General features: G+C 36.9%; 4 protein-coding genes across 15 annotated transcripts; 3 read left to right on the top strand and 1 right to left on the bottom strand.

The window, feature by feature from the left end:
* Positions 1 to 3,570: 3,570 nt before the first annotated feature.
* Positions 3,571 to 6,710, top strand: LOC140787095 (cyclin-SDS-like). Of its 2 annotated transcripts, XM_073135848.1 has the most exons (7): positions 3,571 to 4,621; positions 4,694 to 4,858; positions 5,543 to 5,709; positions 5,858 to 5,986; positions 6,074 to 6,254; positions 6,445 to 6,489; positions 6,592 to 6,710. In XM_073135848.1, the coding sequence occupies exons 1-7, from the start codon at positions 3,719 to 3,721 to the stop codon at positions 6,622 to 6,624; spliced, it is 1,623 nt and encodes a 540-aa protein (XP_072991949.1). In that variant the 5' UTR covers positions 3,571 to 3,718; the 3' UTR covers positions 6,625 to 6,710. The 2 variants fall into 2 exon arrangements, with proteins under 2 accessions (XP_072991949.1, XP_072991950.1); XM_073135849.1 differs by lacking the exon at positions 6,445 to 6,489 and having other exon boundaries at positions 6,592 to 6,690.
* Positions 6,711 to 7,721: 1,011 nt separating this feature from the next.
* On the bottom strand, positions 7,722 to 11,842 carry LOC140787183 (binding partner of ACD11 1-like). 4 transcript variants are annotated; one of them, XM_073135969.1, is made up of 6 exons: positions 11,386 to 11,842; positions 10,306 to 10,389; positions 9,670 to 9,773; positions 9,518 to 9,593; positions 9,291 to 9,374; positions 7,722 to 8,492 (listed from the first exon to the last, which is right to left on the bottom strand). In XM_073135969.1, the coding sequence occupies exons 1-6, from the start codon at positions 11,392 to 11,394 to the stop codon at positions 7,908 to 7,910; spliced, it is 942 nt and encodes a 313-aa protein (XP_072992070.1). In that variant the 5' UTR covers positions 11,395 to 11,842; the 3' UTR covers positions 7,722 to 7,907. The 4 variants fall into 4 exon arrangements, with proteins under 4 accessions (XP_072992070.1, XP_072992072.1, XP_072992071.1 ...); XM_073135971.1 differs by having other exon boundaries at positions 9,297 to 9,374; XM_073135970.1 differs by having other exon boundaries at positions 11,687 to 11,840.
* A 730-nt stretch (positions 11,843 to 12,572) lies between these two features.
* LOC140786594 (uncharacterized) lies at positions 12,573 to 18,018 on the top strand. 8 transcript variants are annotated; one of them, XR_012108667.1, is made up of 10 exons: positions 12,577 to 12,632; positions 12,851 to 13,038; positions 13,139 to 13,195; positions 13,279 to 13,455; positions 13,538 to 13,621; positions 14,051 to 14,115; positions 15,922 to 16,015; positions 16,148 to 16,199; positions 16,919 to 17,033; positions 17,754 to 18,018. XR_012108667.1 is itself a non-coding variant. In XM_073135139.1 (9 exons), exons 2-8 carry the CDS (start codon positions 12,910 to 12,912, stop codon positions 17,021 to 17,023), a joined length of 711 nt encoding a protein of 236 aa, XP_072991240.1. In that variant the 5' UTR covers positions 12,577 to 12,632; positions 12,851 to 12,909; the 3' UTR covers positions 17,024 to 17,033; positions 17,754 to 18,018. The 8 variants fall into 8 exon arrangements, 3 of the variants coding, with proteins under 3 accessions (XP_072991240.1, XP_072991242.1, XP_072991241.1); XR_012108669.1 differs by lacking the exon at positions 16,148 to 16,199 and having other exon boundaries at positions 12,573 to 12,632; positions 15,933 to 16,015; XM_073135139.1 differs by lacking the exon at positions 16,148 to 16,199.
* A 569-nt stretch (positions 18,019 to 18,587) lies between these two features.
* On the top strand, positions 18,588 to 25,669 carry LOC140786593 (protein POLLEN DEFECTIVE IN GUIDANCE 1-like). Its single transcript, XM_073135138.1, has 11 exons — positions 18,588 to 19,194; positions 20,287 to 20,438; positions 20,953 to 21,056; positions 21,829 to 21,917; positions 22,011 to 22,084; positions 22,164 to 22,314; positions 22,402 to 22,569; positions 23,517 to 23,614; positions 23,731 to 23,853; positions 24,971 to 25,039; positions 25,136 to 25,669. Exons 1-11 carry the CDS (start codon positions 18,693 to 18,695, stop codon positions 25,334 to 25,336), a joined length of 1,731 nt encoding a protein of 576 aa, XP_072991239.1. The 5' UTR covers positions 18,588 to 18,692; the 3' UTR covers positions 25,337 to 25,669.
* Positions 25,670 to 25,929: the final 260 nt, after the last annotated feature.

Here is a 25,929-nt window from a genome sequence, read left to right as displayed (position 1 = left end):
TAAGCTTTAAGTCATGTGTATTGCCGAATAATTATTTCGAACTAAGCTGCCGCAAGTCAACCGCACTGCTAAACCACCGATCTCCTATGTCGAATAAACTCCAGGTTGGACAAATGGTCCGCAGAAGGAGTTGAGTTCTAATAGCTGGTTCCCTAGTGCATTCCTCTCCTCCCAACAATATGGACTCATGCCTATCTGAGATCTCTTTCCTGAGGTTGCAGGCTTTTGCAAGCTTAGAGTGAGTCTCCCTCTTTGATTTCTTCGACCCCCTCTCCCTCCCTCCTCTCCCTCCTCTGCTCGCTGACAAGGGAGGACTATATATTTTTCTTGGAGGGGAGAATTTATCTCTTTGCTGGTGGATGCCAAGTTATCATAAAGATGGCTTAAATTGGAGACGTGAGAAAGAGACCTCATGAGTTCATTAATTGAAAATAATTCATACCTGCTGTGAAAGAAAGTTACTAGGCGAATTACTCACAGTTTGTCAATTATGTAAACGGCTTAAACTTCTCTCTAATGTTTGCACCTACGAATTAATGAACCCACTAATTTCTTGTACTACTTTCTTCTTGTATATATAAATAAATGCCTGCTCAAATTATAATTTATCCAAGAAGGAAACAAAAGTTAAAAGAGAAAAGAAAAGAAGGGAATAATATGGAAATAATCTAGCAAAACACCCTCAAATGAAAAAAAAAAAAAATGATGCTGCCTATCGCACGAAGTTACTTACCAAAGAGAGCAAATTTTAAAACTTCCAAAGAAAACTAAAACATAATTAACCTTAGTCCACTTTTCTATAAAAAAAGAAAAAAAAGAAAAACAAAGTCTCCTAAAAGTTACGGAACACGAATCTGCCCCCTGAAATGATTCTGCGCCGTGCGATTACCGACGATCCCTTGATCTTTGCCTTTGGTGTCTTCTTCTTCCTCATCTCCATCTTCATCTCTCGATAATTGAAGGCAATCCAGGAGGCTCTTCAAAAGGGGAGAAAAAACAACTATGGCATCAACCAACTCAAGAATTTTGTGTAATGCTGAGTTCTGGGCCATCATTAAATCTTTGCAAATGCTTAGCTCTATGAAGCTGGAAAGAAGAATATATATATTTACACATGAGTCAACTAGCAAGTCATCACTATTGTCTCTAATACTTGAGCTGCAAGCCTCTCTAAAGCTTCTACTTTTCTCCTCTCTCGCCGTCTCTTTGGAATATAAGCGCTAAGTGGTCCATATATTCCAAATCCTAAATATCTAGCAGAACTTTTCAGTTCATTAAAATGATATTTTTTTTACCCTTTCTCTGATTATAACATTGATGAATTAATATTCTTGTGAATTGGATAAGTTTCAAACTTTATGCAACCAATGGAGCTATGCCGCATACCAATTTTCTTATAAATTGTTTCAAATTTTATTCATCTACGTCTATCTTTTAGAAATTTGACAGCAACTTCCAAAAATGAGGTAATCGTCCACTGAGGCAAGGTTGGATACTAACTCTCAGAGATAAGCATTATCTTTTATGTGCGTGCCTTGACTGGCAATAGTATCCTGAGTTAGTGGATTCGCAAACTATTCCATTGGTTGACATTAAAAGAGAGTTAAAAAAAAAATTAAAAATGTTCTTAAATCAATGGGTTTTATGATATGACTTGGTCCATATTGGCTTTACTCGCAATATCGAATTCATTGAGATGAACCTATTTATCTAGTTGAATTTTATTGAAGAAATAAAATAATTTTTGTCAGGGGTGTTACAACATAGGGATCGTGTTCGAACGGGTCATGCGAACGCTTACACGCATTCACAAAAATAGATAATGCAAATTGTGCGTTTGAATGCCTGCAGACGTTCGTAATGACATAAAAGTGTAATTATGCATCGCGGCGAAAATTATTGCTTTGTTGGTTTTTTAACTTAATTAGTGGGTCTCTAGGGTGAGCCTCTATAAATATATAGAGAAAACCCTAATTAGAATTTATCTGATAAAAAATAAAAACGACATTGTGCATTTATCTCCTTCTCTTCTTACTCTAGCCATTAGCACTCTCTACCACCTCCTTTCTTCCATCACCCAAGTCTTTGGTCAGCTTACTTCCTAATATCTCTCTTCTACAACAACTTCTTTCATTTCACACTAAGGAAGCAACCTAGCACCTATTTAGCCATTGAAAGACTATAAAATTAGGGTTTATCTGACCTTCGGCCACTATTCGGTCGATATCTCAAGATCTAGTCAATGAAACTATGCGATGTTGAATTCGTTGGAAAATTCTTTTCAAGGGTGACAATATATTCAAAATTCAAAAAGATTTATCAGTTAAATTATCCGTAGTTTCCTTCAAAAGTCATATTCTTAATTGAGTCAAGAATTATTATAGATCGGATCATGTCTGTTCGTAACAATTTATCGAGCAAAAGAAAGTTCATGAATGTATATAAATGATAGTTGAGAGACAAATAATAATAGGAAGAATTAATTATGCAAATCTAACTAGTTCTGCTATTGCACTTTTTTTAATAATCCCTCTTATTTATTTTCTATTTTACTGTAACACTTTAATCTCATCAATAAACTAATATTTTTACTTTTAAATGAGAATTGATTATTTTTTTTGTCCTTTTTCTAAATAAGATAAATTAATTCTTAGAGCTAAATTGATCATGAAACTGATAACGTAATATTTATTTTAATTAATAAAAGAGGTATTGAGGAGATTCTAATTAAGGGATCAAATGTTACAAAACATAAGCGAGAGTGTGCTAATAATTTATTAGAGGTCTAGATGTAAGCATACCTAAAAGAAAATATATCAATTCACGTAGGCGATCTTCTCCGTTTCAAACTAAAATCTAGACTAAGATTAAAATTTTCAGACCTCCTAAAATATGACTATGTAGTATATTACTTTCTTAAAATTTATCGATCCATAATTTGCTTTTGCCCTCGTAGACTATCTTATATTAATAAGAGATAATTATGCTAAGACTTTTTAAACTATTTGTCAGCTTTATACACTCCAAGAATATCTTGTCCACCTGTGTTAACAGAAAATATTATATGACTATTTTACTCTAAAAAAGTAGTCCCACGAGGCCATAAGATTAATAATTTGATACACATATTATTTCATAATAAAAATTTAATGGATAATTAACATAATAAATATTCCAGAGATTTAGTTGAAAGATAGATTAATATGCCATAAAAAATAAATAAGAAGATTTATATAAAACTAAGCAGGATTTTAGTATAATTATCCCTACTAACAATCAACACCATTTATTAGTTTGCCATGAGAGAATTGGCGTTAGTTGTAGATAGTTCCTGAAGCAAATTATAATTAGTTTAGGTTTTAACTTCGCCTTAAAATTAAGGAGTATTATTATTCATCAATCGGATGACGTGGCAGCAAGATGTAAAGACGATCACCTTTTGGGACTAAGCACGTGGCTTGCGCACGACGCCGAGGATTCCGATGCTGACGTGGTGTAACAAACTCTCTCCTTTCCCCTGGGCCCATAGTATATATATATATATATGTAGAGTGCGTGAACCCAGCAGTTATACTCCGCTCCTCCTCCTAGGTGTGGAGTTCGTACTTACTTCCTCACTTCTCCCCCACTCTTCGTCTTCTTCTTCGTCTTCTTCTTCTTCTTCTTCTTCTTCTTCTTCTTCTCTCTCTCTCTCTAGATCAATCTCAATCTTGCTCCAATGCTAGCCGCCGACCCTAATCTGATCTCCCGACAGCCGATTTCGGGAAGAAAGAGGCCGATTGGCGTGGCGTCCCGTGCCACCAAGCTCCGATCCAAGATCCCTCGACGGAGACGGATCCCTCTCTTCCCGAAATGTAAAGGAGCCTCTAATGCTGATGATAATTTCAACGTGGCGGAGGAGCCGGCTGAGTCGTCCTCCTCCTGCCTCTGCAGTGAGATCTCGACAGGCTCCAGATCGGAGAATCCGAATTTTCAGTGGGCTTCTTCTCGCCCGAAAAAGGCGAATGATGCGGCGATATTGATCTCCGGTTCAGGTGAGTTCCGCCGGATCACCAGGTCGTTCTCCAGGAAGCAGGCGGAGATCGCGAAGAGGTTGAGGAAAGAAGAGAATACTAGCAACTCGGCGGTGGAGATCTCCGGTTCCGATGTCTCAGAGGTTGTTGGAGGATTTCCTAATGGAAATTTTGGTAAGAAAGGTAAGGAGATGGAGAGATTTCTAGAGATCTCGGAGTCGTCGTGTCTGGAGTCCATATCCGATGCGAAGGCCACGAGGATCCCCAATTCCATTCGCGATCTCGATCTCGACTCCGATCTCGCGTGCTCGGAGCAGTTCTCAGATGACGAGAGCTCGAACGACTCGACGAGCAACGAGAAGACGCTCCCGGAGTACGAGGCGGAGCTCTTCCAGCCATGCTTGGAGGAGGAGGACTTCTCCGACAACTCTCTCGTCGTCTCCTCCTCCTCCTCCGACTTCTCCGACCGGTCACGTGAGGCATCCGCCGCTCCGTCCGCGACCTTCTCCCTCATCCTCGAGCTCGCTCAGCACTTCATGCGATCCACCGGTCGCGCGAATCCCAATGCGGCGGTAGTATCGCAGGATGAGTGCTCGCAGGAATTCACCGTAAGATTGAAATCGCTAGATCTCTAATTTCGATAGATTTATTTGAGAATATAATTAGTTTTTATTGCTCAGGTGATGAGGTTTGAAGAGGAGGACGAGGAGACCTACAAGAGATTCCGGAGCAGAGAGAAGAAGGAGGCGTGGGTATACGACTACGGCGAGGAGTGCAGCTCGATGACAGAGGACAGCCGTCTGATTTTTGAGCAGCGGCTTGTGATGGTCAACTGGATGGTGGAGGTACGTCTATAGACTGACATTTACCATTTTCCTCCTTTGTACTTTCCCCATCTTGCCGGCATAGTACTCCTGCTCTGCCGGAAGCCCGGAATTGCGAGTCTGAGAGAACTCCACGGTTGAGATCAATTGCCAGCATTTCCCGTCGCATGAACTTTGCTACATTCGAGAGACTTGACAACCTTTAATTGGCTACCATAGTTTAAAAATCTTAAGGAGCTGATAGCCAATTAGGGGCTGCCAAATTCTTCTATGCAGGAAATTCCTACAGTCAGGGTTGTAGACGATCTGCTTCTATGCGAGCTTGTAATCGAGCAAGGTACATTTAAATAAGTAAAAAAAAAAAAAAAATTCGAGGAAGGTTCACGAGTATAGTTTTATGCGAGCCTTCGCAGTTCCTATATACTTTTCTCGAATCGCCTGCTCGATTGCCTCCTAACGATTCATACGGTAGTAGAGTTGGAGTGGACAACTTACTTCCTTGACATAAAAAAATATCCCAATAACGAGGTATTAACCGCCCGCTTTGCATACAGCACTGGAATGTTCCTCCAAAATTCCGGTGCTGTCCTCGACTCCTCGTGCTTGGGACTGTAATTTGTTAATGGATGGATGGATAGCTCGATCATTGATCTCGAGGGTCAGTCTAATGATGGTTGTTTGGTTTTGACTGTTGTGGGCTGGCAGCATTGCAAGGCGGTGGAGCTCCAAGACGAGACGCTTTTCTTGGGGGTGGGATTACTTGACCGGTTCCTGAGCAGAGGATACTTCAAGAGTGTGAAGAATCTGCAATTGCTGGGCATATCATGCATCACTCTCGCCACCAGGATTGAGGAGAACCAACCCTATAACAGGCAAGTTTCCTTCAATGCACTAATAAAGACTACTCGTCCTCTAATCTCATTTCTTCTCGTACCTCTCTCTCTACAATAATAGGAATACAGCAAATTGCCCCAAATCTCCCTTTTTTCTTAATTAGCTTAGTTCTACATGTGCTATCAGCATACGGCAGCGGACCTTCAAAGTGGGGAACAACGCATACAGCAGGAGCGAAGTAGTAGCCATGGAGTGGGTGGTGCAAGAGGTCCTCAACTTCCAATGCTTCCTCCCCACAATCCACAACTTCATCTGGTAACCGAGAATCTAGACCTAGGTTAATCTTGTCCGATGGGCCTAGTTTAATTTGAAGGGAATGTTTGTATTCTGCCATTATGGTAGGTTTTATCTCAAGGCCGCAAGAGCGAACGCCGAAGTGGAGGACCTGTCGAGATCCTTGGCCGTCCTATCCCTTCTTGACCACGAGAGGCTGGCCTTCTGGCCTTCCACCGTAGCAGCCGGCTTAGTCATCCTTGCTTGCCTTGCTACCAACCACGACTCCTCGTGCCATATGGTCATGGAGGTACTACTCTTATTTAAACATCTATGCTTACAGGTGTCCCTCTTCGTAGAGTAAAAAAACATACGATTGATGGATAAATCCGACGGTCATATGCTTAAGTACGTAATAAAAGGAAGGAATAAGTTCTTTTTTAAGTGAGGACTTATCTTAGTATTAAAAATTAATCAGAGCACGTCCTACAATTTTGCAGACGCACGTGCGTACTAAAAATGATGATCTACCTGAATGCATAAAGGTTTTATTTTTTTTATTTTCTCTCTATCTCTGTCTCTCTCAATTCTATATCATTTCCTTATATCGGAGTAGCTTAAGTAGCATTGAAGGATATTTCTTGCAGAGCCTCGAGTGGTTGATTAAGTATGCGTGCTAGCACTCAAACGTCGGATTGCACTTGCTTGAATACAGATCAGGTATAGCTTTAACCATTGAATTAGACATGTATCAAAAGTCTCCCCCCCGCCCCCAATTCCAATCGATTCCATTACTATGCCAAATGTAAGGTTAGTACTTACCATAACAAATTAACTTTTTCTTTTTGTTATAATTTTGTTGTTAACAAAAGCTGATGTAGCATAATATGTCATTCTTTAAGTCCTTCTCATTGAATTTCTAGTGGAACAAAGTGCCAAGTATATGATCCAATTAACTTTTCGTGTTTGTTAACTGGCATATCTGGGTTAAGAAAACAGCATCTATGAAATATCCTTGCATTTGTAATATTATCGAGGTAAAGGTTGAAAGTACATGCACGCTACGGCTGGTAGGCTAGCTATAGTTCATAACTCTCTTACCATTGATTGTGAATCGCATATATGCTCCACTCGGTGCTAATATCTTGATGCGTAATAAAATGTGCTGGGTCGTTTATGGGGCCCGGTGGGCGATTGTAGTAGTTGTACTCCCCCAGTTGTTGGAGAACACCTGCGCTAATCATGTGCAGCAAAGCATAGCAAGTCCTAGTGAGCTTTCACAAGCCACCGAGAAAAGTTTGTCAATAGTAGAAGAGATGTCCCACAAAATTTCGACCCAAATTGTGCTGTAGATTTTAAGTAATGAAAAGCTTTTCGATATTAAATTGTCTACGAAAGAATAAAAGCATTGCACACACCCAAAGCATCTACTTTGGTTTACTTAAGCAACCCCTGAACATCTTATTATTTCACATTATAGCATAAATTAACTGAAGCCATTGGTAGCATGCTTATCCTTCGGCTTGTGGTTGCGGTGTAGCATCAGAGGGTTAGCTCCTATTATCCATAAATAAAAGGGAAATACAGGAGAAAAAAATAGAACTCTGATTATCACTTAGACATTGTAATTCGTTGGAGTATTGGATTCTAATCAGTACTCAAAACATGCATTAAAATACAATTACTATGTTTCACTCCTCCCGAAGTATGTTAGTTTATTGAAACGAAGCTCATCCCCGGAAGATTTGTATCACCAAAAGTCAAGATCAGGCAAACGGATTAAACACTTCGAGTCTTCTACATATTACTAAAGAATTGGCCGTCTGAATTCAAATCAACCTTTACAATGTTGCCGAATGATATAGCTCTGGTCTTTCTTCAGTGCAGTGATACAAAGAATGATGTATATTCAAATGAAAGAACAAATGAACAAATGAAGAAGGGATACCAGACAAGCCTTAGTTCATATAATCTGGAGCTTTTGAACATCCATTGATTCCACCGGAAGAGTTGCAGGCTCCCCTAGGGATGACTCATCAAGGTGGATCTGCGCAAACTCACTCACCATCCCATTCCGCTCCTTCCAGCTGATCTCTTTCTTCTCCTCCTCGGCCTTCCCGACCTTCTCTTTGGTCATCGAGCTCACATCATTGGCCGCCTTAGCCACCATGCCTATCGCGCTAGAGAACCACGATGCCCCTGTCGACACATAGCGGTTGCTCATGATGGCTGAGCTTGCAATGCTGGCCGTCTGCTCAGCTGCAGAAATCGCGGACCTTGCAATCTCAGACACCTGAAAGCGCTCATCCACCTCTCTTGCCTTGCTGCTGAAGATGGATGTGCCCATGCTGATCTTCTCACTCAGCCCAATGCGGCTATCTAGAGAAGCAACTGTGGCGGAGGCACTGGATAGGAGCTGATGTTGCTCGTCAAGTAACCTGGCTCTGCTGAGTGCATCCTTGCTGAGTACGAAACCCTTGGCCAGCATGCTACTTACAACATCCTCGGCCTTCTTGACTGCAGATTTGGCAGGCGACACTTCCCCTCTCTTTTGCACCACCAAAGGAAATAAAAAGAAGAAACAATGGAAATTTGAAATAAGTTCAGCCCAATAATTTTAATTTTGATAAGAAACAAGAAGAGGAAACTAACAGTAAACACCTATCCTCACAATATTCCTTCTGCTCTCAGGAACTAATATCATAAAAGGATGTTATCTCAGACTTTCATTTTTCTTTCGTATATCATCTGTTTAGAAGCATAAGAATCTTCCATCTTAGAAAGGTTCTGATAAATCTTTGAAGAAAAAATTAAGTTTTATTCATCCATAACTCTGTCTATTACAATGATAACAACTAAAACAAGTCTTTACTCTTTAGTATCAACTATTTGAGGGAGCTTATATGGATGCTTTCCCTCCATTTACCTCTATTTAGTGCAAAATCAAGTTCTACAATGTCTTCTCTTACTACTTCCTACTATGTAAGTTTGGGTTCTCCTCTCTGTCACAAGGTAACTTTCTACTTGAGTAAAAGCACCCAGCTGTATTAATGTGCTATATAGAATCCAGTGGACATTGATTAAACATCGTAATCAATTTTTGCGTAACTTATCCTGCACCACCACTAGCTTCATCTCAGCAAAACTCAACCTCTGCACATGTTTCCTAGTTATTCAATTATGTTAGTTCCAAAAAATTTATAGTAAAAGAACATTTTTATTCCTTATATTAAAAGAAATTAACCAAGTAGGCCACCAACTTTTGAGAGGACGTGTGTTTTTGGTCCTTTGTCATTTGAAATTGCTAATGTGATATAAGAAATATGAAGAAATGATCAGCGGTTACCAGTACTTTTCTGTAGGCTTCAGGAGGCAGATTGTAATTCTCAACTGGTGTTACAGTGACGGACCGATTAACTATGGTTGCTCCCTGAATCAATAAGATATGATGATAAAAGACTTGGAAATCCCAGATTTACAAATGGAAACAACAGAGGCATGAACTGTAAGGCAAATTCTGCATGTGAAAAGAGACATAAAAGCAAGCTAAGTTGCCACATTAGTTGAACTTACTGAAAGAAGCATTGCTGTCTGCGCTCCTTGTGACTCCTTAAAAGTGATGTATGCAACTTTAGACCATTCGGTTTCACTGCTAAATGTGAAGGCAGTTTTTCAGAATCTAATCGATTCACACATATAAGATAATGAGTAGAAAGGACGATAACCTTTGCATTTCAACATATTCAATGTCTCCTGAAAAGGAAAAGAACTCCCTTATATCCCTTTCAGATGCAGCAAGGGAAATATTGCCGACTCTCACTGTTCTTACCTACAAAGGAAATAAGTACAAGAGCATATCAGTTCTCAAACAGGTGTAAATTTTCTTGCCGCACATAAGAAATGAGTTGTCACATGTTGCATATACCATGTAAAGTAGCCTAGCTAAAATCCTAAGAGAACAAATAAATAAAAACAGGGAAACCCCCCTCAAAACATCACAGGGAGAGTTAAGAAAATAAGTAAACAAATGCATAATTAGCTGCAACTTTCTGCTGCACAGTCAGCATGTAGAGTTTAATAAATTTAATCAGTTAAACAAACTCTGACATTTTTTACAATCCAGAAGATATATCTATGTAGACTATCCCACAAGATTGAGTCAGACAGTATAAATTATGCAATATATCAGTTTAGGACTACTATAATGAACATGATTTAATAATAGTTAAGTAATTAACACATTTGGAACACTGTTAACCCGTAAATATTTCACCAGAATACATGGAATCGAGACGAAGTATGAAGTACTATTATCATTTTTACCACTATTTCAGATTACAGGACTTCACAGGAACTCTCACCTCTGAAACATCAATTGTCCAATTTGATGTCTTGGTCAACGGAGGATCCATTTCCATCCTCAGAAAGCCCTGGTCCATTGGAACCTGCAATAGAACAAGTTCCTTTAAGGGCCTCATGTGGAAAGTAAGGGAAGGAAAATGGAGAATAATCCAAGTTCGCTTACCTTCTTGTTTCACTCAAATTCACTCAAACTTTTATAACGACATAGACAATCTTGCTAATTGCCTCTAATTTTCTAGGTTTTACTTAGCAAAACAAAGCCAAGTGGAAGATTCAGTGGGTAGGAATGCAAGTCTCTTTTATTAATCCACATAAAAATGGAACGGGCTGAGAGAATCAGAATATAGGTACTGCAATAAGAGAATAACTTCTCAAATCTCAGCAAAGAGTCCACACTTTGCATCAGCGAATATGTAGAAGCAATGACCTTGTAACAGGAGTCACATTTAGACACTTAAATGCAATGCCACATTCCAGGTGACAGGTTAAGCAAACTAGTTTCACCTGAGCATCCATTTAAATATTCATTTATTTTGAATGCAACACAAGTACAACCACTGGTAGTAATTTATAAATTTAGGCAAAGGAGATATACGATCTGAACTTCTATTTATATAATTTTTGGCAGATCATACAGGATAAAGAGAGCAGTCAAACTCATATTACTCTTATGATACTTAGCCATATCTCAGTGTCTAAAAGTGTTTACATTTAGCAAAGTTTTCCAGTTCCAGGACTTCACCAGAGACGATGTGCTTTTAGCTTTTAAGTGTAGGAGATGGGTAGAAGACCAAAATTTTGAGTAGAATTAGAAAAGATGATCTCCCCCACTTTTTAATCAAAAATTTGGAAAGCAAAAGAAAGTCTTGATAACTGAATTCTGATCTGAAATTAAAAGAAACAAAACAAAGAAGGCTGGAATAGAATTAGAAAAATAAAACTAAACATTCATAATGAATTGCACCTTTGAACCTCATCTATGAATCGAACTTGTAAACTCCCAATTATCCACATGTTCTTATTTAATCTTAAAGAATCAGAATGAAATGCAATCAACCCCCAATAAAACATCAAACAACCTTTAGCATCGCGATCCAAGAACCCCAATTCCTCCACCCAAGCAAGAATATTCAATTATAAGGAAAAATGAGCAGCATTCACGGTTCCCAGAATATTCAGATCTAACAATCGACAACTCCTAATCCAAATAAGCTCACCAACGACCCAATCGACACAACAATGTCATCTAAAGTAGGCAACCAATTGCAGAACTCGGATCAAGTAACCCTAAATGCTGCAAGGAACAAGGAGAAGAAGAAACCACACACAAAAAAAAAAAAAACCAATGGAAAATTAGGGTTCAGCTAGCTCTCTACTCACCTCCATATCGAAGACTCTCGAAGAGAATTGACGAGATCGGGGAGGAACCGCAGCGATCGAGCTCTGGATTCGACTCAAACGGTCAGGAGAGAGAGAGAGAGAGAGAGAGAGAGAGAGAGAGAGAGAGAGAGAGAGAGAATTAGGGGAATTTGTCGCTAGTACCGTCGTGTCGGCATATTTGTCTTATAACACCAGCGGGAAATTCGAACAGTTGCCGGTATTTGGTACGTTAATTTATTCAACTTTGATATTTTGCTAGGAGAATTTTATTTTATTTTAAAAAATTTAGATCAATTTAGCATATATATATATATATATAATATTAATATTATTAAGAAGTCTTATGCTAAGAATGCATCAGATAAAGGATCAGCTATTATTATTTTTTGTTAACAACCTTCAATCTTAGCCTCTAGTTAACTTCAACGTACTTATTATGAATTTTCACTTAAAACAGGTATGAAGTTATGTTCAGTATCTTTGCTTAACTCCTAAGGTTAAAATTGGCCTAACGTGTCATCCAAACAAGTAGAAAAATATTTAGGATATAATTGTAAATAAGGTATTAACTAGGGTGCTAAATGGAAATTTACAAGTCCGATTGTGTGGAATCTAGCTAGACTGCACTATACCACGTCGTGATGACGACTTTTTCTTACTTTAATGTTCATTTTTAATGCAGAGCAAGGACAATCACCGCGCGTTACCAATTAAAAATACTCAAATTTTCAGCTATTTTTTCAGTATATTTTCTTTAAAATAATTACACATAGAGTTTTTTACGTTGTAATAAATTTAACTTGCTATTAAATTTTTTATTCAAATAATATTTTTTTAAAAAAAATCTGGTGAAGACATATACGGACACAATCATGCACCTCATGATAAATGAAACAACGGGCCTAAAATTGCTCGAGCTGTTAGATTGGGCGGCCTCTATGATATTGTAATGAATGCTGTGATTAGAAGTCAATTAAGATGGATTTGGATCTCATAATTATTTTCCCTTCCTTTATTAATGATCAGTATATAGTTTGACATTTTAAAGTTGATTCATTGATGGATTGAAGTTTTTTTTTTTTTTTGTCAGAATAATATCGTGGATGGATTTTTTTTATATATTTATTTCTGTACTATTTTCTTTCTCATGGAATTTAAATCAAGCTTCGCATGCTCTCCGCACGTGACAAACGCGTTGGGGGTCCGACGAGAGGGAGGGAAGGATGCTTAGGGTCTCGGAGGACGGAAGCCGGAGGAGGGAGGAACACGTGGCGAGCTACCGGCAGCTCGGCCGATCCCTTCTCGATCTCCAGCGCGCAGCGGATCGAGTCTTCGCCGCCATTTCCAGAAGAGTAAAAGAATCTAATATAACGAATCTTTTGTTCGCCTTCTATTCCTCCTCAGTTCTCTTCGCTTATCCTTCCTTGGTGGGTTTTGCTCTTCTATCCTTAGACAGCCGAGGAGCGGGATAAGCTGTCCGAGATATCCCAAAGGATTCAATTAGCCAAAGTACGTACGCGTTCCTTTGATCTTCTTATCGGAGTTTGAATTCTGCGATCTGTTTAATTTGCTAATTTTGTTTTAATTTCTAGGCTAAGATTGATACAATATCTCGTTCAGAACAAGCTTTGACGATCATATCACCAGCGCGACATCCGTCGATTTGTAGTACAAACGAAGCATTTCAGCCGCTATTTCGTTACAACCACGAAGTAAATGATGCTGGGTTTCCAGTAGCAAAGTTGTTAGTGAATGGAGGACTGAACAGAGTGTGTACTTTTTATGTGGATCACTGACTGTTATAATTCTGTGTAAGTTTTTATATCTCGAATTATGTTGATGATTTGACAGGAATTTGGAATAGATGGCACACTCGAACTCTTTCAATTCTTTTCTGAAGAGAATATTGAGTACCCGTTGAGGGATGATTTTAAGGTAAACAATGAGAATATCTAAGCAATGTCTTAAATGCGTTAAATTTGTACTTTGAGTTCATAGTCAAATCTGAATCTCCATACTTTTTGTTCATGTGGCATGCAGAAATTCGCACAGAATCGCCTTTGAGGATGATTCTTTATTGTTCAAAAATATAAATGCATCAAAAAATTTCAGTAACGTCCACTCAAAAGAACTAATATGTTGGTTTTCAGAGGATCCCATTTAGTCATCTGTTTTGTTTAACTAATCTCAGCTATTTCGCCATATTACTATACGATAAAAGATATCTTCCAGAAGATGCTACTTTTTTTGGTTCCCCATATTATCATCTGTTTTATCAAACCTACACCTAGTGGATTTTTTTATCTAGCACTTTAGCATGAAAAATTCTTTTAGAATAACATGATGCCTTTTTGTACCATTCAGGCAAGGGTTAAGCTTGGCCAAACAAAAGATGATATACCTTTGGAGAATCTTTTTGAAACAGCAAGGTATCCTATATCAGTTCACTATTGGGCATTGACCTACTTCCAGACCATTCTTCTTAGTGATATATGAATGCTGTTGTTGAGTGCTTGAGTTCCCTTAATGATTCACATTTCAGTGATTCACATAAGTTAGAAGGTGATAACCAATTTTATATGATATCTATGCATGTATTCATATATGCTATGGATCAACTCTTTTGTTGTTCTTCTAATAATCCTTCCTTGAGATTTGACATATAACTATGTAACTTATGTCTTAGGTGGGTCGTCAAGGTCTTTAGAGCATCTCAGATTCCCAGTATGTATGTGGTGTCCTGAGAGGTTCTTTACAGCTGACACATTCTAGCTTCAGCGTAGAGCTGTTATAATTCTTAATATCTATCTTTCCATTTCTCTCTATTTGCTTTTGGATAAGATGGATAATTAATTTCTAATTCTTAAAGTTTAATTGTATTAGAGTGCGGGTTATATGTGAACCTATGAAACACAGATACTTCATTTGCCCCTCCTTACGAGTATCCGGTACGTATCAGATACTGATACGACACTAATATGGTCCGATATGTATCGGATACAGTTGGAGGAGTATCTGAATTAAAAATTAATTAATTTTAATTTTTCGTTATGGTGTTGTTACAGCTCTGATATGACGGGATACGGCTCTGATACAACTTTGATATATTTCTTGATTATCCAATCATTTTTATTTTTCTTTTTTTTGCTAAAAGATGATATAAAACATATACTTTATACATACGATTATCCAATCCTTTATGATACTTTACGGCTTTATTATTTGATAATGAATTAAATATATAACTTGAAGGCCATTTAAAAATTCAAATTAATTGTAGATTAATAGTTGAATTAGATTTCAGTGTTTCACTAACATTTTGAGTTTCATATAATTTTCTATTACAATATTATTCTAAAGTTTTAGGCATATAGATACCAAATTTGTAGTTATTTTTGATTTTTTTCCTTTTATGTTATCATTTCTGGGATAATCATTTTTTATCATATGTTATATTGGTTGACAACATATTGAAAATATATTATTTATTTATTTATTGGTGTATCCATGTCGTATCTGTATCCTACTTTTAAGAATTTCTCCTATCGCCGTATCCGTATCTTCATATCCATATCCATGCTTCACAGATGTGAATGATTATTTTCTGGTGGGTCTAGAAGGAATTGGTCAATTTGGGTTGGAATTGCCATCGCTAATAAAATACTCATTCTCTTGAAAATATATTTTCATCTCCTTCTCTTCCTAAGTATAGTGCTTTTTAAAATCTTGGCCATGCTTAGCATTTCATCAGAGGGCAATGATGGACTGGGTAATCAGAGGGAGTGTATAGAAAAGAAGGACAATTGATGAAGGCAACACCATCCATTAAAAATAAGGTTAGATGATAATAAGTAGTCACCAAAAAGAAGTTGACGAATGAATAAATGAGAAGAGGGAGCTGAATGTTGGAAATGACAAACTTTGGGTGCTTTTGAGGATACTACTAGTAAAATTGATCACATATATGTCTAATGTTGATAATTCTAGTACAATATAAGAAATAGAAAGTTGAGTGGTACGGGTACCAAGAAAGACCCTATACATACATAAGCTTTTTCCCTGTAGACATTCATAGATAAATAGTCAGACAGATATTATATTTCTTAGTATCTATTTATCAACATAGATATATCAAACCTAGATACATGAATCTACAGTACGTTATTTTCTCCTCTCAGTGCTTCACATCCAGGGCAATTCACCTCTTCTACTTGTGCTAATGCTACTTTTAACAGCTTTCTTACAGTGAGCACCTCAGAATCTAGGACTGACACTAAGAGAGAAGAGCTGCCACCTCCGCCCCCTAGTTTGCTTGTGCAGAATTTCTCGGTAAGAGCTTTATTGTATCTGCCATCAAATTTTCCATTACCTGCATGATTAACAAGTTCTACTTTTTGGCATCCTAATATGGTCTTCTTTATAATATTTACTAGTATTTAAGTTTTATTTTATTTTATTTAGTTGGCTCTTTGAACTACAATGTAGAGATGGAGAATGATCGCTATATTGGAAGGTAACATCTTTCTTCTTTACACAGACTTTTTCCATGTGGAGACTAAAATTTTAATCCTTGTTTTCGTTAGTGAACATAAACTGTCGTCACAAAGGTAGATCACTATTTCTGCAAAGCCTCAATGTACCATAATGAGCCCCTTGTAAGATCCTCTATAGGTGGAAACTACTAAATCTGTTCCTGTTGTTTGGAACTTCATAGAATTGATCCCTGTGGTTCTATTTTGTAAAAGATATTTCTATGGTTTGCAACTCTAGAAATTGGTCCTTGTGGTTATTTTTATATAAAAGATTTCCTTGTTGGTTGCAACATTACAAAAATGGTCCATGTGGTTTTACTTAACTAATATTCTTATAGCTTAAAATTATATAGAGTGATTTTAACAAGTTCCAAAACACAAGGACTTACTTTATACTATTCTAAAAACCACAAGGGTCTCTATTCTCTAAGTATAAAAATGAAAGCATAAGGACAGATATAATATATTCCCCTTTATTTTGCTAGGAACTAGGTACCAACTCGCATAATGTTGTTGTCAACTTGAAGCTGGTCATTCTTCACTTTCTTTGCATCTTAAATTGTGTTGACCTACGCATATTTTTGGGAATTGCTTAGTTGATAATGTTATATTTTCATTATTTTCTGTTGGGATTCAAACTGCTGCATACGAGGTGTCTAAATGACGAGTCTAATAGGAACATTACATCTTGATCTTATAGTTACCTAGCAAATCAGAGGATTTCAGATTCATGTCAGCCGATATGCCATCATGCTCTGAAAAGCATCCAGATGAAGATGATGCCCCTTCCGTAGTTTCTGACTAGGTGATTAGAGGTAAGATGTACGATCAACTCTTATAATGTGAAGGCAATATTTATCCATTTAACCTTGATGCTGTCCTTTTTGTTAATGTATGATAGAGAAGCTACACAATAACTAAAATGATATTTTTGTTAATTTAGTTTCCAGTGCTATTAATCTTTTCTCAAGTAGTTTAGGTGCAGTGTTGACAAATCAAGTACCAAAGAACCAGTTTACATCTTTTACGCAAATGTGGAAGATCCATATCCAGTTAGATTGATAAGTAAATGTACAAAGCTACAGTCAAAGGGGAAAAGGAGTGTGATGTTATCTTCACAAACTTTATATTGTTTTCCAGTTCTGTCTGATTTCACTAATTCAAATTTCAAAGTTTACATGGTAAATCTTGGAAGCCTTTAAAACTAATGGAGTCATCTTTCTAGTAACTTGAGAAGAATTGTTAAAACCAAGGAAATATGGAGGAGTGACTAATCTGCTCAGCTTCTTCATCTAGTAATGAGGGATTTATCTCAGACAAGACTTCATAGAAGTTGTATATTCTCAAGTGTGCATAAAGAGTCATCTATTTTTATGTGAAACATTCTTATGATGATACCTTTTCATCACTTTATCTAGATGTTTTTTCTGGGGGGACCTTTTTGAGCTTCCTGCAAATTTCTGCAGGTTCCTCGTCTTTTAATCAATTCTTTGGTTAGTCCTCTGAAAGTATAATCTTTATCTAAATATTTATAGGGACCTGAAAGAAATGGAGAAAGAGGAAGTAGCACAGTGGTTCATGAAGAACGATCAAAGACAGACAAGAGGCATGAGCAAATCAAAGGGGGGTGGACAGTGAAGGGATTGGACTGACACTAATCCTCATCTAATTGATTAACATTCTCATTCTCATCGTCCTTATTAATCAATGACCTCGTTGTATCTTTTGGATATACTGTTGTAGTCCCTAAAACAAACTTGACACGTGTATATTTGTTCTTAGTGGATTTTATTTTAATTATCAGTAGCACCACTGTAGTCAAATTTACCACATGCATGATAGAGGTTCAATTCTTCATATCTATTAAATTAAATCAATCAAATATCCCCTTCTCTTGTGATTATATTGTGAAAACCTTACCAGTTGTCAATGTTGGCAAGTTTTTTTTTCTAATCTTTCAAACTAATCACATCGTGTCATTAATCGAATTGAGTTAAATCACCGGATCATTAAATAATTTCTTCATAATATTATTTAAAATTAAAATTAAATTTATAATCTCCTTAGTTATGAAAAAAGTACTTAACAACTCTAGTAGAATATATTCCTTCAATGTTTGCAGTTACAACGTGCCAATTGTCATTGCATATATATTGCAAATAACTGAGTGATGGTGTCGTCGCTAGGGCGGTATATGTAAAATAGATAGATAATGTGGGTGTAAATTGCAAATATGCAGTGATGGTGTTGTGTGCAGGGATGGTGCCACGATGGCAGACTAGTCGGGGCTATTTGCAGAAAGATAACAAAAAGAAAAAAGAAAAGAAAAAAAAAAAAAGGAGAAAAGTGGCCGTTACTCCAGAGACCTCTATAATATATATACTCACCCGCGCTGTGATCGGTTCACCCGTTCGGCGAGGTTTCTAGGGATTCCTCCCCTTCTCTTCCTTGGATTCGATCTCTTTCTTTGCCAGATGTCTATCAGATCCGTCGGGAGGCAGCTCTCCTTCGAGCTCCTCGCCGGCGACAGCTCCGGTGACGACGGTATCTTCTCCCCCCGTCCTCTCTCCGATCATGCCGGACAAGACGGCGGCTTCCCAATCCGCCGTAAGAAGAAATCCAAGGCCTCCAAGAAGAAGAAGAAGGCAGCGGCGGAAATCTTTCCGAAGCCATTCGACGGGTGCTGCGGGGATGAGATCGGGTTCAAGGTTTTGGCGGACAGATCGATGGTGGAGACGGTGTACGAGAACACGGTGGTCGAGAGCTCCCGAGAGAGCTGCATCTCTTATGTGGAGTTGAGGCAGAGGAATGCGAACGGGAACGCGATTGGTGAGATGGAAGATGAGGTGAACAGCACAAGGGAGAGTTCGGCAGGGGAATGGAGACCGGAATCGAATGGGAGGGCTACCAAATTGGAGAAGGAGGAGTCGTTGGATTGGAATCGGATGATGGCGGAGAATCCAAATCTTCTTGGAGGTACAGCGATTCTCTCATTCTCCTTAACTGGATTTCATTTTGTATGAATCCGATTGGTTATAGCATATAATATTACATTTTGTTCATTGAAGTGTCACGTTGTGGTTTATCTTGATTGTTTATGATAGTTGAGTTCTTACAAGACTCCAATGCAAATTATTTGCAGATGAGAGCTTAGAGGATCTCTCTTCGTTATAATTTTTCTTTCATCATTTCATGATACATATCTAAAGCATCCTTGCTCTCTTAGAATCATTAAATTGATTATACCTGTAATGTTGGAGTACATCAAAGAAATACCTCCAATTTTGGAGTTTAGTTGCTATTTTCTTCCGTCTTATACTATACCTGTCTTAAATTTTATTTCTCTTCTATTATGAATAGGCAGGCACAAGAAAGAGATCAGGATAATAATTATTGTATAATAGTTTATTTTGGGGGCACAATACATGGTTGGAAAGTAAAATCAGAAGAGATGAGGAAATTTTGTTGCCTTGATGCCTAGATATTTGTTGCAGTTCTTTTGCTAAACCAAAATTAAGCAATAGAGGTATTCCTGGAAAACTTGTAGGCAGTCTCGCATAGATTTAACAGAGGTCAGGGCCATGCAACTCGGGAGATATCTTTCTAAGATTTTCCTAGACATAGAAAGAACCTCGACATTGAATTAAATTGCAATGTCTTCTTTTTTATATTAAGTGAGATCCAAAGCTTGATTTATTTTCTTTTGTTTTACTTTTATTTGATCCAACTTTCTTCCACTGCTACCTGCTTCCATGATGCTACTACAACTTCAATCACTTTGTTTTGTTATGCTGCTCCTTGTCTTATGATAGAATGTTGCAGTTAATGTACATGCTTCTGCCAAAATCAGTTGAAAATTGGTATCTATATTATGTGGAGTCTTATTTGTGACGTGGATATGTTGTTATTAGGTACTATTACATTTTCCTTTTGTATTCACTTGAATTTATGAGCTATTATAATTTATAAGTTAACAATATAATGATATATGTTATAAGGTGGATGCTTTATATGCATATTATTAATTTGCATGATATATATCTGTTTCTGATTATTGATTAATTGCAGAATTCTCATCTGTTGATAAGACGCCTTTAAAGTATTTTATTGGAGAGGTATACAATGGAAATTCACTCAGGAGCACAATATCTGCAGGAAATGAGAAGAAACGACAGAGGGTCTATAATACTATGTTTCATGTGCCATGGAGATGTGAACGGGTATTTTCCTATACATATATATATAAAAAACTGGCTATTTGAAAGCTACTGAGTCAATCAAACTTTGTAGTGATTCTTAATTATGTCTACAGCTTGACATATATGAAATAGGTTTTTCTTTTCTGTTATAGTCTGAATTTCCTGCAAACATGCATTGTTGTTTGTGTGATTATGAAGAGATTACATGGATCGTTCATTCCCTTGTTAGCAAAGGTCAAGGATCTTCCCATGGAGCAAGTAGATGGTATAAGTAGATAAAAGTACCTTGCAGTTGAAATTTGAGCTATATACCTTCAGACATATTTTATGATTTTACATATGCTAATGTCCAATACAGTTATGGTCTTGTAGTTTATATTCTCAAGATTCAAAGTCAACATAGTGATGCACTTGTTTTTTTCCCCTTTCTCCCTTGTCATGAATAAGCGTCATTTATTTTTCTATGAATATGTTTAATATAGCTTGTTGTTTTCCTATAGAAACTGCATTTCTGATGTTGATTACAATGCTGCAGCTTATTGTTGCAGGTTTCTTTGTATGCTTGGATTCGTTTCTATCTATGCTAACTATTATGCCAGCGAGAATTCTAATGGCTATTTGGAGAGTTGTAAACACCAGGTAGGTTGCAATAATCTGTACTCAAATTTACGCAAAAAATTGTTGCTGTAGATATATACCAGCCAAGTACTCATATCCATTCCTGGGATATCTGGACTGACAAACATAAAAAAAATATGTTGCGCTTGTAACACCCACACCCTTTCATGCATAGGACTAATTAGTTCCTTAAACAAGAATGACTCATGCAACATGCTGGTCGGTTCACGGTAGTGTCCCTGCACTCAGTCTGTGCTACACGGTTTCTGTACATCTTTCAATTTGCCTTGCCTATATATTTTACAAGGACACCTAGTTTCTGCAATAATGAATGCTTTAGCCCATGTCTTGCAGGAAACCAATTTCAAAAACATTATCAGAAAGATAAGACAGCCATTCCAGGATGGCTTCTTGTTGACAAGAATGATACAAATTACTAGCAAACCCTGATGCTAGCAAACATCGAGATTTTATTTGTGGAAATGTTTTTGTCTCCCTGCTTTACTGAATAATTTTCTGTTGATTTTCTTCTTGTCTTCTTGATGTATATAGTAATATAACTTCATATTTAAATTCTCAGACAAAAATTCTATTAACTTTTAATACTTCTAATCATTCACTTATGAGGAAAATTCATAATATTTTGGCAATATTCTTTAATGATGTGCATTTCACATGATTTAGGACAAGTCATCTTTGAACTGCATGTATGGACCATCTGTCTTTCCATTTCATCCTTTCTTTTGGCAACATAACCTGTTAAATGTGATGTTGACTACTCACTCTGTGGCAGGCAATTCGTGAGACCAAATGCTGCTGAACTGTCAGATTATGGATGTTTTATTGTATTAGTGCTAGGAATTAGTTCCTTGCAAATGATAGGTTGGCTTGTTACTTGCTTTTTAGCTTAAACATGCAGGTGTGGAATGTACAAAATGTTTTGTATAACCCATTCAAATGTTTTATTTGCATCAGATATTAGCTTAATATACCATGTTATTCGTGGCCAAGGAACTATCAAGCTCTATGTGATATACAATGTATTAGAGGTGAGAAACCTGAGTATAAGATGTTGGATGTATATGCTAATGGTTACTTTCATTTAACTATTCTTAAATTTTGTGGCAGATATTTGATAAACTCTGTCAATCTTTTGGGGAGGATATTTTGCAAGTATTGTTCAATTCTGCGGAGGGGCTTTCAAATTGTTCACCAGATAAAACAACATTCGAACTGATGAGATTCATCTTAGACGAAACTATAGCTGTCATTGCATTTGATATCCTTTGCAACAATTTATTATTCCTATCTTTTTGTTCCTTTATATTGATATTTCTATTATTTTGGTTTCCTTAACAAGTCACACTTGTTCATTCTTTTGTCTTGTTAGCTCAGGCTATCACATTATCAACATGTATTATTGCCCATAATAATGCTTTGTTGGCTCTACTTGTGTCAAGTAATTTTGCTGAGATTAAAAGCAATGTATTCAAACGTGTTAGCAAAGAGAACCTTCATGATTTGGTGTACTATGGTGAGTTTGTTTTTCTTGATCTTTACATTTTCTTTGTGCCAAAATATGCAGCTTGTTTGCTATTTCTTGCTTCTTTTTTTTGGTTCTACATATGCAAAGATTCTTATTTATTTTTCAATTAGTGGAGATCAGAACTATCTTAAACATTTGCCTTCCTCTGTACCAAAGAAAAGGCATCTCTTCTTGAACTATGATATTTGGTGTTTTGTTATCTACCAGTTTCTAATGGCATGCAATACACAAATGGTGATTAGTATCCTCCCAAGGGCACGCATTTCCTTGCTATTTCTTCTTTTGAACTCCTTTGCCTCTTCGACAGGGTCACTTTGAAGGTTAAAGGCTGCCCCATTCACCTTTGCAGTCACTATATCTGTAATTGTATAAGTTCTCCTCACCATTCATATGTAACTGTCTTATTCTCTTTGCACTTGAGATTCTAACTCTTTGAGGTGCCTTCAAAGATGTTCTTTTGAATTCATAGGTCTCATGAGTATTCTGACCCTGATTATTGGATTAATAATTGGAATTATGTTTTTCCACATTTGTGAATTCGTCCTCTAGGTTTTCATCAACTATTCCATGTTCACTCTTGTTTATGATTTTTATTTCATGACAATGAGAAAATTAGTGACAGATTGCTTATTTGGAACCTTCTAGAGCTCCAACTTTTATCACACATCTTTTATCACAGAATTTGACTGCTTTCCTGTTGATTTAAGCACTTATTCTTACTACTACAGCTAAATCTGAAATTTTTGTCCTTTTTCTTTTTCCTTATAGATTTCAGATGTCATACTATACAAATATACAATAAGTTGCATATTTTGGAATCATCTTAGTTGGTTGATTAGTGACACCTTTCTGCCATTACCTTTTTCCTCATTTTTTAAACATTTAATGAGTTATATTATAAATTTCATTTATTCTTGATATTTCCTTTTGTGCAGATATTGTGGAGAGATTCCACATCACAGCTTTTCTATTATTTGTTCTAGCTCAGAATATCCTGGAGGCCGAGGGATCATGGTTTGAGAGTTTTCTTATAGTAAGTTATACATTTTAAATTGTAGATATTCTCTTTCAAAGAAGTGATTAGGCTCTAATTTAGCTGACTTGAACTCTTATTGACTGCTTACATTTATCTTTGCTATAACCATTCAGAATGCCCTTCTGGTGTTCATGTGCGAAATGCTTGTTGATGCAATCAAGCATTCATTTCTTGCCAAATTTAATGAAATAAAACCAGTTGCATATTCAGAGTTTTTGGAAGATCTATGCAAGCAGGTAAGACTATCCTCCTCTTTTAGATTAGGTCACCTTTAGGGCCATGCATCATGGTTCTATTGATATATTGAGCTTGTGATCTAAATAAGCTATAGAAAGTTTAAAGCTTGGTTCTTTCTAATACTGAATTCTCCCTCTTGATTCTTTTTATCATTAATATTTTTACAATCATGGAGGAAGTGTTATGCGTGCAAATTCTTTGTTTTGTCTTTGTATCTCTCATTTAAGTTTTAACTAGTAAGAGCTTGAATTATATTCACTGATTTTTTTTGTACTTTGTTGCATGGAGAAATGATATGAGCTGTCATTAACAGAATAAAAGGTCTCATAAGTTTCACTATAGAGAACGTAACATTGTAGCTATAAGTATGTCCATCATTTTGTTGTCTATCCAATTACACACAATACAGGCAGGCAGACAAACTCAATACATCTGTGCATGATTGCATTTTCTTGCATCCATGTGCTGAGTTGTCTGGCAAATATTCCATTACTCTGTTTGTATATTTAGAAGTACTTTTTGAAATTTAAGCCTAGGTGTCCTTGTACCAGCTGGGATCAGTAAGGCAATATGACAACATAGTAAAAATTTGAATGAAATCTATCAGAAATCTGGGAAAGTGTTATGTAGTAGGTGATAAAAATAAAAAGGAGCGTGGAAATACAGTTGTAAACTTTTCCTTTTGAAAAATTGGTTAAATTCCTAAATCTTTTTGAAATAGTGCGTTGCATTTGATTGTACCCAAGAGGAGGTTCATCCATTGTTGCAAAGAGCACTTAGGTTGGATATATGTTAAAAAAAAATGCTCTGACAGTTAAATAGCAGATAGGGGTCTCTCTGGGAGATATTGGACATGTGCAAGTTTGACTTAAGTGCTATTTGCGTTGTAGAGATAGACGATCGAGTTAGGATTTGAGTTTTGTTTTTGTTTTTTATTTCTATTGATTGAAGTATACAAAAAGCTAAAATATGCAACATATAGAATGTTCGACATGTAACAATTTTCTGCAATTTCAGTCTTGTTGTGGCTAATTTGTTCTCATCGTGCTTATCCCTGGTTCTGTTTATTGAGTCAAGAACCCATTACATCTACATCTTGTGATTTTTATCTCACAGATTCTAAATGAGAAGCCCGATGAACGACGGAAGGACCTTCCTTTCATCCCTCTTGCACCAGCTTGTGTGGTAGGATGTCTGATGATATCTATTTACAAAACCAACTCTTTTGTTTCTGTTGACTTGTTAAAGAACCATCAATTATTATTATTTTGTTTAAATTAGGTTATCCGAGTGCTGACTCCAGTTTATGCTAACCTTCTTCCCTCCGGCCCATTTATATGGAGATTATTCTGGATCTTCTTGTGGTCCACCCTGACGTATGTCATGCTCGCCATTTGCAAGATACTAGTTGGTTTGAGCCTTCACAAGCTAGCCACTTGGTATATCAATCTGCGGCTCGAGAGAAAACAGCACGCGGACTGAGTATTACACAATTTCTCAATCTCTTTGATCATGCTGATCATTCGCTCAACAAGGCCTGCATTTCAAATAATATTACAGATAGAGGCAGACGCCCAAGATAGCAGCTTCTGGCCCCTCACATTTTTGTTGTGCATAAGACATATTCTCGACGTAGTCATAAGTTTGCTCAAACATTTATTATTCTTTCATATCTCAAAGTTTTTCTTGTATATGGTTTTAATCCTCAACTTGTTAGTAAGGCAGATATGATTCTGAGATTTCATGAGATCTGTGACAATTATCAACCTTCTTCACCAGAAAGGGGGATCATAATTCATTATGTAAAAAAGAAAAGGAGAGAGCTGTAGGTGTCTTTGTTATTGCTTCTTTCCTGCAGTTCCCCCGTGTGCTCTTGTTTCTTATTGCTTATCTGTGCTTACAACTCAGTGGTTACAGATCCAAATCCAAGGCGTATACCATTTCTTCTGCATGAAGTAGTTGTCCAAATGTTGTTTATATGGTAAGGCACAGTCAAGGATGGCTTTCCCTGTCGCCGCACTTGTAGAAGCTCGCGCTGTGAGAGAGAGAGAGAAAGAAAGATAGAGAATAATCTC

This window comes from Typha latifolia, chromosome 4, assembly GCF_019914945.1.
Source record: "Typha latifolia isolate L0001 chromosome 4, TyphaL0001v2, whole genome shotgun sequence".
Taxonomy (NCBI): domain Eukaryota; kingdom Viridiplantae; phylum Streptophyta; class Magnoliopsida; order Poales; family Typhaceae; genus Typha; species Typha latifolia.
Note: the sequence above shows the minus strand (reverse complement) of the source record. Positions and strands in the feature narration are given on the sequence as shown.

Excerpts from the sequence above, each read along its gene's own strand:
- LOC140786594 (XM_073135139.1), top strand. The coding sequence starts at position 12,910 with ATGCTTAGGGTCTCGGAGGACGGAAGCCGGAGGAGGGAGGAACACGTG. Across the intron at positions 13,622-14,050 it reads CGTTGAGGGATGATTTTAAG|GCAAGGGTTAAGCTTGGCCA; the intron begins GTAAACAATGAG and ends TGTACCATTCAG. Across the intron at positions 14,116-15,921 it reads AATCTTTTTGAAACAGCAAG|CTTTCTTACAGTGAGCACCT; the intron begins GTATCCTATATC and ends TACTTTTAACAG.
- LOC140786593 (XM_073135138.1), top strand. The coding sequence starts at position 18,693 with ATGTCTATCAGATCCGTCGGGAGGCAGCTCTCCTTCGAGCTCCTCGCC. Across the intron at positions 22,570-23,516 it reads TCATGATTTGGTGTACTATG|ATATTGTGGAGAGATTCCAC; the intron begins GTGAGTTTGTTT and ends CCTTTTGTGCAG. Across the intron at positions 23,854-24,970 it reads TGGAAGATCTATGCAAGCAG|ATTCTAAATGAGAAGCCCGA; the intron begins GTAAGACTATCC and ends TTTATCTCACAG.
- LOC140787095 (XM_073135848.1), top strand. The coding sequence starts at position 3,719 with ATGCTAGCCGCCGACCCTAATCTGATCTCCCGACAGCCGATTTCGGGA. Across the intron at positions 4,622-4,693 it reads AGTGCTCGCAGGAATTCACC|GTGATGAGGTTTGAAGAGGA; the intron begins GTAAGATTGAAA and ends TTTATTGCTCAG. Across the intron at positions 6,490-6,591 it reads ATCTACCTGAATGCATAAAG|AGCCTCGAGTGGTTGATTAA; the intron begins GTTTTATTTTTT and ends TATTTCTTGCAG.
- LOC140787183 (XM_073135969.1), bottom strand. Across the intron at positions 9,774-10,305 it reads GGACAATTGATGTTTCAGAG|GTAAGAACAGTGAGAGTCGG; the intron begins GTGAGAGTTCCT and ends TTTCCTTTGTAG. Across the intron at positions 8,493-9,290 it reads AAGCCTACAGAAAAGTACTG|AGAGGGGAAGTGTCGCCTGC; the intron begins GTAACCGCTGAT and ends GTGGTGCAAAAG.